The sequence below is a fragment of the Buteo buteo genome, chromosome Z (assembly GCF_964188355.1).
Source record: "Buteo buteo chromosome Z, bButBut1.hap1.1, whole genome shotgun sequence".
NCBI lineage: Eukaryota > Metazoa > Chordata > Aves > Accipitriformes > Accipitridae > Buteo > Buteo buteo.
Genome location: NC_134204.1, coordinates 57815146 through 57827405, shown reverse-complemented (window position 1 = coordinate 57827405; position 12260 = coordinate 57815146). Strand labels below are relative to the sequence as shown.

At 40.0% G+C, this 12260-nt stretch overlaps 1 protein-coding gene across 1 annotated transcript; it reads left to right on the top strand.

The window, feature by feature from the left end:
- Positions 1–9851: 9851 nt before the first annotated feature.
- On the top strand, positions 9852–11050 carry CCIN (calicin). The gene is given in 4 exon segments (XM_075020828.1): positions 9852–9973; positions 9975–10309; positions 10312–10754; positions 10757–11050. Coding segments are annotated over 4 exon segments (1194 nt in total).
- Positions 11051–12260: the final 1210 nt, after the last annotated feature.

The following is a 12260-nucleotide window of genomic DNA, read 5'->3' as shown; positions in this document are numbered from 1 at the left end:
TAACATTTGGGTATACTTCCCATTATCCTTGTTTTGATTTGCTTGGTAGTAAATGAAATGGATTTTGTTTTTTCCCCAAGTTGAGTCTGGTTTTTGCCCATGAACATAATCAGTGCATGATCCCTGTCCTTGTCTCGACTCACGAGCTTTTCTTTATATTTTCTCCTCATCATCTCACCGGGGGGGTGGGGGGGAGGGAAGCAAGCGACTTCATGGTGTTTTGTTGCCATTTGGGCTTATACCGCGACAATACCCTTTCAGCGTCATGCTTTATATAACAAGGTGAGTTTCTTGGTTTATGGCGTGCCAAAATAATAGGTTATTTTCCTGATGGGAAGTATGTTGATTATATTAACATGGTCTGGATTTGCATAGGTTACTGTGCTGGATATACTTGGATGGAATTGCCCCTAGCAGAGGCTGTTTAATATATTGTCCTGGTTTCAGCTGGGATAGAGTTAACTGTCTTCCTAGTAGCTGGTACAGTGCTATGTTTTGAGTTCAGTATGCAAAGAATATTGATAACACACTGATGTTTTCAGTTGTTGCTCAGTAGCGTTTAGACTAAAGTAAAGGCTTTTTCAGCTTCTCATGCCCAGCCAGCAAGAAAGCTGGAGGGGCACAAGAAGTTGGGAGGGGACACAGCCAGGGCACCTGACCCAAACTGGCAAACAGGGTATTCCATACCATGGGATGTCCCATCTAGTATAGGAACTGGGAAGTGGGGGCAGGGAATTGCCACTCGGGGACTAACTGGGTGTCCGTCGGCGGGTGGTGAGCAATTGCCCTGCGCATCATTTGTACATTCCAATCCTTTTATTACTACTGTTGTCATTTTATTAGTGTTATCATTATCATTATTAGTTTCTTCTTTTCTGTCCTATTAAACCGTTCTTATCTCAACCCACGAGTTTTACTTCTTTTTCCCGATTATCTCCCCCATCCCACTGGATGGGGGGGAGTGAGTGAGCGGCTGCGTGGTGCTTAGTTGCTGGCTGGGGTTAAACCACGACAGTCCATTTTTGGCACCCAACGTGGGGCACGAAGGGTTGAGATAATGACAAGCCTGACCAGAGCTTGTTAAAACAAATTTGTTATAAACATTCATTATATTGGTCTAATAGTCGCTGGTCATTATGTTGATTTATGTGTTCTTAGAGTTGTTGCTCTGGTTTCTAAAGTTCTGTTATGTATCACCTCGCTTGCTGTATGTAGTTCCTCTTCTACTGCTTATCATCTGTGGGAGGTGGATTAAGGTTTTTGCTTTGATGTATTGTATAACACTGGTTTATGGTATGATAAAGTCATCGGCTGTGGGATTAATCCGGTATTTGCACTCAGCATTGTCACCTTTATGTCTAAAGCAGTGTTCCCACCTTTATACTGCGGGAGCCATCTGTAGGAAACTATTAATAATTATACCATTTACCTTTCCTCCATGGAAAACCAGTCTATGGGTGGGGTACATTTCTTCCCCTCTCCTTCAGTCCAGTTACAATGGTGTTTACCCCCAAACTAATTACAGATTCTTCATCTAACCTGCTTAGTTTTTTCTTTCCTTATGCAGAAGTGCACATTGTGGAAACTAGTATTTCTGTTCAGCAAAAAATTTTAAGGCTTTACACATTTTCAAGAAGATAGACAGCAAAAATATTAAGAATTTTCAACCGAAATTATTGAACAGATCAGAATGTTCTAGCTGACTGTATTCTGATTTTGGCTTAAAACATAGAGATAAGCAAAGTAAGACTATTTGTAAGACAAAAATAATTAAAAAGTGTAAAACAGAAGTATACAATTCTAACAACAATCAAAGGGAGTATGGGGGTAAAAAATTCTTAATTCCTTTTCCCTTGAAGCGAAATTGACTCAAAATAGTATGTACTGCTGTGGTTTCAACTAAACACCATTGTATAACAGAAAAAGATTGTAACAACAATGTTAAGTAATCTTTCCACTGAAACTTTGCTTTCCTCGTGAACTACCTCTAACTTAGCTGTGACATTTTGCCCATGATCATGGTTAACTTCTTCCAGAGCTTTAAGGATAAAGAACATTGTAATGAAAATTTGCAGGTGTGAAATAAAAATTTAGTTGTTAAGCTTGAGGAGCAAATTTCTGTGTAATTGAAAGTAGGATCTGCAGGTCAGTTATGCTAACAGAATAGCTTAATGAGCAGTCTGTTTGCATTTGTTGCATGTAGTGGTTTATTGACCATAACCATTGGGTAACTACATTTTAACTCCAATAAAAATAAAACAAGAACTATCTGTTTTAAGATAATGTTATCAGTCAGGAGTTAAACCAAACCAAGCTATGCTGTGTGGACAGAGACTACCCAGAGATCAGTGTGATCTCAAAAAATGTGATAATTTGTCCCCATTTCTGCCTTCCTCCAGTTTTCTCTTGGCTGAACGCGATAAGACTGGAAAATGTTGAATTGCTTGTTTACTTACATTAACCACTTTTTTTTTTTCTTTAATACAAGTGTATATCTTTGGAGAAAAATATTGAGTTAACAGCTCTGAACAAAGAAATACTCTGCTTTCAGAGGTATTCACATGGTTAGTTACTCCCCCTCCTGTCCTTCCTCCAGTATCCCTTCCATACTTTGAAAGATTAAAAAAGCCACAGGCCTGTGGAAAAAAAAAATATTAAAAATTAACTGGAAAAATCTCTTGGCCTCCAAACATAATTTGTAAACACTTAAGAGTAGCATTACTAGCACCCATGGGAGTTAATCAAACAGCAGCCATATCTCATGGAACCAGCTACATAAAATCATTTACCATGGAGCATTCCTTACAGTGAACATTTGGAAGGTTATTAACGGTCCTTGTTGAGATTGTTGAGGTATTCCCCTCTTTGATAACTAAAAGGCAATATCCAGGTGGTGAATTAAGGACAGGGAAAGTGGGTAGTGGCTACCTGACACAGGCTGCTGGAGAGCTTCAAAGCTAGGTGTTAGTGAAGTAGACTTGATCAAAAAAACCCAGAAGTTAAGAATTAATGTTCCAGCTATGATGGAGATGTGTAGATGGTAGGGAATTATCACCACTGGAAGCTGCTGACTGTGTGACATAAGAAGCTCAAATTACTGGTTATGCCAGTTCACTTTAAGCCATCAAAATCACTGAAAGTTAGGCAAGTCCTTACAGTCCTTTCTGTTCACCCTAGTCATTAATCCCTGATATGACGAAAGAACACAGAAAGACTGAAAGTACTGGGCTCCTAGAATGAAAGAGAGACCATGCCAGTGGATTTCTAGTGATCAGAGTAAGGTTAAACTTGGAAATGAGACAGAATATCAGGAAGGTCTCCACTGGTGACATAAAACATAGGACTACAGCTGTCTCAACGGTTCTGCTGCTGCGAGTCCCAATATTGTGAAAAAAACAACCACCCCACTCCTACTCTCAGAAAGCAGGAAAGGTGACAAATTTGCATTTTTTTGGCACATATTTTGGAAAGCTGAATGTTTCTGCCAGAGAATACTCTGCATTTTTACACTCGGGATCCTCTTGCTTGCTTTCTCTTTGTATTCCAAGTGATGGCAATGTATTAATTTTGTAAGAAAACTTACTATCCCAGAGGAAATTAAACTGTAACACAAAACTAGCTTGGTTTTTAAAATCTAGATTTCTCATGGTAAGACCAGAGAAGTATACAACACATTTATTTGCACCCATCCTACACAAATGCAAAAATATATCAGAAATCTCACAAGAGATTCAAGAGAAGAGAGGGCCACCAGCACTGTGGTAATCAAGGCGGTTAAAAAACTTATTGAAGTGGGAAAAAAGGAAAAAAATTTCCTTCTTAAAAATACCTTCATGGGCAAGAAGAGGAACATTAATTTAGCAGAGTTATATCTGCTGGTCAAATAAACCAGGGTAAGGTTTGCTGTCTCCAAGGACCTGAATATGTGTGTCATAGCCTTGTGTTTTGGTACTCTTCAAAAACCAGCATGTTCAGGGATTTAGCTCATTTTCTCAGCGCTCCTGAATCCATGTCTCAGCTAGACAATATGGAGGAGCTGGAGAACTAAAAATAGTTTACACATACTTCTGTGTTCTGACAAAGGCCACTTCTGAGTGTATCTTACTCCAAAATCATCCTCTGACAGACGTACAGGCACAATTCTGACATTCTGGACCTGTCTGTGAGGTTTTAATGGAACTGAAAATCAGTAATTGCATTTATTATGATTTTGTGATACATGTCTTTTTTGTGGGGTGAAGCTCAATTGGTTCTTAAGGCCTCATCTACACACAGTATTAGCACCACATACTGTCCTTTGCACAACTGCAGTTATAGTAGTGTAGCAAGTGCTTTTGCTGGTATTGGCTGTTCCCTGAGACTGCAGTAACAGTGACTACTTGAACACAACCACCACACTCTCAACTGTATAGTACTATGTGAGAGACAGCCTAAGAAATTGTCTCAATTTCAAACCAGAAATGGCCTTGAGGAGTAGTATACAATGATACATCAGTGCTGAAGTGACATGCAGATTGAATGCTGTCTTTTATAAAGCATTCAGCAATGAATATAAAGCAGTGAAACTTCTAAATGATGGTGGGAAGAGGACACTGTATAAATACCATTTTTTGCTTTGTCTACTTAAGTACTGCAGACAATATAAAAAGCAGGAATGTGTGTATCCATACAAAACCAACCAGTTCTCTAGAAGCAGGTCAATTTGGAGGCTGTTTCATAGCCAGGAAAGTTTCATGATAACTCAAGCCGTATTAGGCATTTCTACTGGTCAATTACATTAACTACAGTCACAGGTGGATACAAATGGAGGTATAGCTTATTTAGGGGTGTTAACCACAGTTACAGAAAGAGATTTGAGTAAAATACAGTCCCTATGGAAATGGTTACATTTTGTGTAAGGGGCAATACATACTTTTTATGTTTATGAACAGTCTCTAGAGAAAAAAAAAAAAGTTAAAAGTATGTTGCAGGTATTATTAATATACCCCATAACAGGCCATAATAATATAATTTCAGGAATTATATAGGGTTGAAAGTCATACCATAATCTCAAATTTCAAGACTGTAAAAATGAACTAATCATTTATTGAAACATCTCACACTTACTACTGACTGTGCAAAGCAACTGGTGAGTGAAACCTTAATATAGAATGCAAATAAATCCTGAGAATAATTATAATGACATTTTCCCCGAAAGAGCAGTTCATTTAAAAAGTATTTCTTAATTATAATATTTGAAGCAAGTCTTTAATGTGCTATGTCTCACTGAATTTTAGTTTACACTCTAATATACTAGCCTATGAGACTTCTCCAACTAAACAATGCAGCTTGCAGCCCAAAGCCTCAACTTGTTCCCAGAAGTTCATTATGTGCTCTAGGTTCTAACTACAAAAAATGCTTACCACCAGCTCCACAGAACATACAGACCCTTCTTCCTTGGGGCAAGTTCCTTGTTCAACCGTCAGGTAAAGAAGCAGGAAAAAGATGCCTCCAGAACATAAATAATTAACTTCTGGAACAATTTTACAATGGCAGAATACCATTTTGCCTATGACAGTCTAGAGTGACTCCCTGTGCTTTTCTTTATCCTGTATTAAAGCAGTAGAATTAGAGGTAAGAGGATATGCAGCTATACATATAGAATTCTAATCTAAAGCACGAAACCAATAAACAAATAATAAAAGTACAGAAACTGTGGAACAGTGAGAGAACTATTCCAACTCAGGCAGTTTTATACTACCTACCACTTACTTCTTTATGAGGGTGTGGCCAAACCAATTCCAAAATTGTATTCTGTGAAACTCTGCATGATGTCTAAACCCCTGGTTCTGTTGGAGTTTTGTCTTTTATTTCAGTGGGACAGCCATGTCACACTGAGGATTTTATGGATATATTTGTGCACAATAATGAGAAGTACACTTTGAATAGAATAGAATAGAACAGAACAGAACAGTTCCAGTTGGAAGGGACTTGCAATAATCTTCTAGTCCAAGTGCCTGACCACTTCAGGCCTGATCAGAGTGAGATAGTTGTCACACTGATGGTTATCACACTAGCCAAATTGAATTTACATGCAGTAATATTTTATTCCGCAATTATAGAGCTTGAGACAAGAAGTGCATGTAGTTTATGCAGTCAGACACAGACTTTTATAGAGTCCTGGAGCTTGGCTGGCACGATAAAAGACCTTTGAAGAGTCATGGTCCTTGAAGCAGGTAATGCTTGCATCTATATAGTTTGTAGAAAGAGAATTCCATGATGATCCAGTGCTGGTGACAATTTGCCAGCAGCAATTCCTTTCAGATATCAAGATCTAGTTAATTTATAAAATGTTTGAGTTTCTCAGTGGATTTTAAGTCTGTGGTCTCCTTTCCTTGGACTATATGCTGTGCAATGCTGGTGAGCAGTAACTTCCCCTGGCCACACCATTTGCCTCATCTTGTTGTTTGACTGCTTCTTTGTCCTTTTTGTTACATCTAAAGCAGTGTTCCCAGCTCTTAAGGTTATAATTCTTCAATAACTAGAAGCTGACTGCCAGTGAGATGTGTACAGCCTTGTGGCCTGTTTTCAGCCTACGCACATATTTTCAAGGTCTCTGGTATTATCCCACACTTAAACTCCACACCATAACAAAAGACACCAGATACCAAGCTTCAGTTTGCACTGCAAATTTGCAAAAGCTGGTAACAAGCCTAACAGGCCACCAGTTCTGTGGCTTGCAAGGCTAGCATTAGGTTTCTTACTAGCAATGGCGGTTAGCATTTTTACTGAGCCACCCAGACAACAATCACAGGCAGTATACCTCCTTGTGGTGACAGCAAGAATTTGTTTTCCATAGATTTTCTCTATTTCAGCCCAGCATCTGAATTTAAGATTCCACCCAAGTTCTGACTAGCCAAGATTACCAGCATGTTTCCCTTTTGCTCTGTGCAACTTTCTCTTGCATGTTTGAAAGCCAGACTGTGTATTTTGAATGAGTCTAGATGTGCTAGCAGTTCAGTAAATTGCAATAATGGATGGACTTATCCTGTCACCAGATCTTGTAGAGTTTAAATAACTGTTTTCCACAGGGAAGAAGTGGGAGACTGAAGCTGGATAAAGTATTTGGAGGGGGTGGCTGGGACAGTGTGAGCAAGACAACTGTGACTGACAAACAGTGACTAAGGGTTAGAGAGATGGGAAGGGATTCAGAAGGGAAAAGATATAAGGAGAAACTAGGGAATAAAGAGAATAAAGATTGGCACTGGATGATACTGGGTCAATGGACTGGGGAGAATTGGGTGAAGCCCAAGAGCTGAGGAGCTGAAGAAGCTGGCCTGAAAGGTGTGGGACAGGGGAACTTGAAGGAGACTGGTTTCATAAAAAATGCTGCTGGGAACAGCAGCTGAGGGGACTGAGCCATGAAACTCAAAGAGCTTTTTCCTGGTGTGATGAGTAATATGAGACAAATGGGACTAGGAATAAGGAGTCTGCATGAGAAAAAGACAGGAGACAGACACTGAAGGGTACAGAACAGATGGTGTTAAATCTTTTTCCTAAAAAGTCACAGGTGAGGGGCTGTGATCCATTAGAACACATTCAAAATTGGTAAAGTTCTTGAATTTAACCACAGGCCTACCATCAGCATATTTTCTCCCTTCTTCAGCACAACTGTCTCCTCTCCTTCAGTTATTTCCTGTACCAAAGGAGCAGAGATCTGTATGTTCCAACTCTGTGCTTATCACTGGGACACACTGCTTTTTGATTTGACAATGCACATGATTAGGGCTATGACACAAAGCACATATTTAGGGCTATAAAAACCTCAGAAGGTAAGGGCTGCTACTTTTAAGATTGTTTTTCAGTCATCTTTTTTGCCTCTTCTAGCATACTTACAGAACAGTCAGCAAAATATCTCCTTCAAAAGGAATCTTGCCCCAGGCTCTACCAAGTGTGGTGGAGGTCACTGTCCTAAAGTCTGTACATTCTGTGTTTAGAAGATAGCAGTCTGACAGTGATCAAAGCTTTAGGGAAGAGAAAAGCTGGTCCCTAAATTGAGTAAGTTCTGATTCACCATGTATTTGCTGCCAAGCTGCTGGGCAATACTGAGCAAATCACTAAAACAAGCTTTTCACATCTAACTGTCCATTTGTATTCTTTATCTTATGGCTGGCTTATTCAAGGCATTGTGATTTAGTTTACAGAAGTGTTGAATTCTTGCAGCTACAAATCAGTAGAAGTGTGCTGAACCAATGTGATATATATAAAACACCTGGTCTTTGGCATCTCTAAATTGGCACTGGGAGTAAAGAGACACTGTCCACTCTAATCTTACTGTACCTCAGTTCTACTCTGTAGGGGCAGAGGAGGGAGGACTGTACAGTCTTTAAATTGAGGGCGGGGAGGGGGGCAGTAATTCTCTCTCACCTTGCTGAGAGGTGTGTAAAAGTAAATTATTACTTTAAAAAGCTTCTGCACTCATAAAAGGCACAAGGGAGATCCATAGGACAGAAGTTAATAAATCTGTTGTCAGAGCAGCAGTTGAAAAGTATGTGGTGCAGAAAGCCTGGGCTGACACACAAAACAATTAATACTTAGTGTCAGCGTCCATGGGCCCAATAGTCCCATGTCAGCTTAGTTGGGGGCTGTCAGTCCTGCCTCAGTGCTGCTGTAGGAGTACAAGTCTACACGTCAGCCTCCTGGCCTGCCTGGCTGACATCACAGCCTGACCTCAGACCTGCCTTATCACTGTAATCTGTGGGCTGAGGTCATAGCCAAAGCCATTCCCAGTTGGTTTGTAGACTTCAGTCACAATTCCTCATCAATTTGCATTCACTTCCATTGTGAGACGCACATCTTGGATTTGGATCCAGTTGCTTTTCTCCAACAGATCAGAGAGCACAGTGAACAACAGCTTCAGGTCCTGATACACAGTTCATGCTTCCAGCACCTTGGAAAGAAATCCTTGTGCACTGTTGCTCTTGGAGGTGAAGGTCAATTGGCCTGCTCTTTATGGACAGATGGTGTTAAATATCTCTATGGAATGAGCAGGGAGGGGAGAGACTGAGATCATACCACCTACTTCAGAAAAGAACCCAGCATTCTTGAGCCAGCTGAAATGCATATGATGGCTGGTAAAGATGAGATAGTCTGAGCAGCTTAAACTAGCCATATTTCTGTCCACTGCTTAAAGATACTTGTCAGTGTTGCAAGGCAGTACAAAATAGCATTCTAGCAGATGTCGCCCTTGTTCTGCATCTTGAGTCCTATATGACCTTTCAAAATCCTAATATTTCCTGGGAAAAGTAACATACTTGGGTAGATAACTTGGCAAACAGAAGAAAGGATGTATTTCCTGCTAGTAATTACCTAATAAATTTACTTCCTTGGGAGGCCAGCATGCACAGTCCCTGCCAACGCTGCGCCATATCCTGTTTTTGTCAGTGTTCAACCTGTGCTCCCAACTGTGGGCAGTGCTGATTTTCTCTGACACTACATACAGCTCTAGTTGTTTTACTCCAGACTGTTGAGAAAGGAGATTCATGAGAAAAGGGCCTAATTTTACTTTTCTTCTACCTCTTATTTGACCTGTTCTGTGTTGTCATGCTAGAACTTTACAGATAGTCCTAGCTATTAGTTTTCCCCTCAACACTTCAATACATGTAAACCATGGTGTACTGTGTTCTAGCAGCTGCATTTTATGACACCATTCATCTCACCATAACAACTGGTGTCTGAAAGCTCATACTATCATCTCTGCCTTTGACTTGCAAGACTAAATGTAGGAAGATGCAGTTCACAGAAAAGGAACAACAGATCAAAATAAAATGGAGGAACTGCTGAAAGTGGTAATGTAGTTCAAGTGTGACTCCATGAAAGCTCACAGCTCTGTTTTTATTCTTAGTTCCCTTGTGGAGAAAAGTTGCCTGATCTACATGCTCATAGCCTACATGTGTGAGCTTAAAGAGGTGGTGAACAGTGCCTATGCAGGGACTTGTGGGTACTTCAGAACTCATGCTCAGCCCCTGTCAGATATGTGGTAGGCTCCTCAAGGAGGACAACCTCCATGTGCAGAATGAGAACCAGACTTTTCTGGCCCTGATCTCGTAAGTGAAATTCAGGAAAGACGAAAGATAAACATATTCCAATTAGATTTTTGCCTATATCCACATACCTGGGGTCTCAGCCAGCAGACTAGTGGCTACGAGCCATGATATGCTGATGCTCAACAGTCATTCTGGTCCTCTCGCTCAGATGGAAATGATTTTGAGTGACAGGAAGCAGGAACGTGCTTGAAGACTTCTTTCTTTTCCAGAGAAAGGGGCCATTAATTGACTCTAATGATTTTAGGAGGCCAGAAAGAGTATGTAAGATTTGATGATGAGGGTTTTGCTTATACTTTTGAGCTTACACGTTTTGCTTACATGTGGCTGAACTTGACAGAGATGCCATGTAGTGCAGCTGCTCCTAGTGCAACATTAGCAGTTAGTGTCACTGGAGGAGTAACAGACCAAATCACTACCTCAAATACAGCTCAGAGACATGACGTAGAAAACAATTCCTGCATAGAGGTACTGCCTATAGGTTTGGTATTCCACATCATGGTGACCTGTGGAGGGGTAGTGTACACCCTTGGGGACTGTGCTGATGTGAGGAAATATGTCTCTAACACTTGCAAGTACTGTGATGGGAGGGAAGATAACTGGACTCTGACTGGGAAAATAAGCATTCCCATGGATGCTACTGCCTTGATCACCAAAGGAAAAAAGTCAAGTTAGTTTATCTTGTGACAAGGCAACTGAATGGGTGCTTCCTATATGTTCAGATGGTAGATTACTTTGACACTCAGACAGGGAACGTGGTGCAATGCCTCACCTTCCATATTCAATTCAACCATAAACCTGTTGTTGTCTTTTCCACAGGAAAACATCCTGAGCTTGCAGAAAAAGTAGTGAGCAAATTAGTTGTGATATTACCAAATACCTGCACTTTAGATTTGTTGCATCCAGTGTGTTCAGTTGGAGACCACAAGGAGGTCCCTCCTGTACGGAAGCATTGTTTATGCAGATGAAAGATGACCTCAGGAATATTCTCTCAGTTCAAATACCTTCTGACTACACCAGAAAGGAGGGAAATGGGAAAATTCTGGCAGATCCTTCAGAAGTTCTTGACTATTCAGTTTCCCATACAGTCAAACTACCTTTCAAAGTTCTTCTAAAAATTGCAATTAATTTGGAAATGTAAAAAGAGAAATCCCTGTCAATAAAGAATGACTTTTCACTTGTACCAAAGCCTTCTTCACTTGACTTCCTTACTTTGCAACAGTTTATATACTGGGCATGACGTCCCATGGTATGGAATACTTCTTTGGCCAGTTGGGGTTAGCTGACCTGGCTGTGTCCCCTCCCAACTTCTTGTGCCCTTCCAGCCTTCTTGCTGGCTGGGCATGAGAAGCTGAAAAATCCTTGACTTAGTGTAAACTCTACTTAGCAACAACTGAAAACATCAACATTCTTCTCATCCTGAACCCAAAACACAGCACTATACCAGCTACTAGAAAGGAAATTGTCTCTATCCCAGCTGAAACCAGGACAGTAGTGATTTCTACTCAGCATGTATTTCAATAATCCCTTTATTTCAAGTGGCTGTCATTCATTTTAGGGTCAATTAAACCAATTTAAAACCTTCATACTTTGAAAAATAGTTCACAACAGAAATAGACTCGGAATTAAAGAGTTATTTGTAGTAGCTTTCTCTCATGAGTTGTTTCTGTGCAGCCAGATTCTTCTCAGGCATTTGTGACTTGTGTTGCGTTTGGGCAAGGTGAGATAGTCATTCTGCATCTCATGCTTTTGTGTCTACAAATCATACCAAGAAAATGTCACTGCTTTACTGTTTCTAAGGAAGATAACAGGAATTTAGTCAATGGAATAAGTATTTGATTCTTTGCTAATATTTTAATTAGATTTACTACATAAGGAGTTACAGAAGTTTCACCATCAGTGATACTGAAGGACTCAGAGTGCCTTGTGAAGAAGGAGCCTCGGGAATCCAATCTGTAGAAGAAATATACAATAAAGATTGTCCAGAAAACTTAATGGAAAACAATTTAGTGAATGAATTTTTTTATATGCTATTGAAGGGAAATTTTTCACTGAATACTCCTTACAGTGTTGAGGAAATTTACAATTTCTGTTGTAAATTAAATAGGTCCCTTCAGTTATGTCAGAAAAGATGAGAGTGAGGTCGTAGAACAGAAAGTTATGGGCTTACTATCTGCA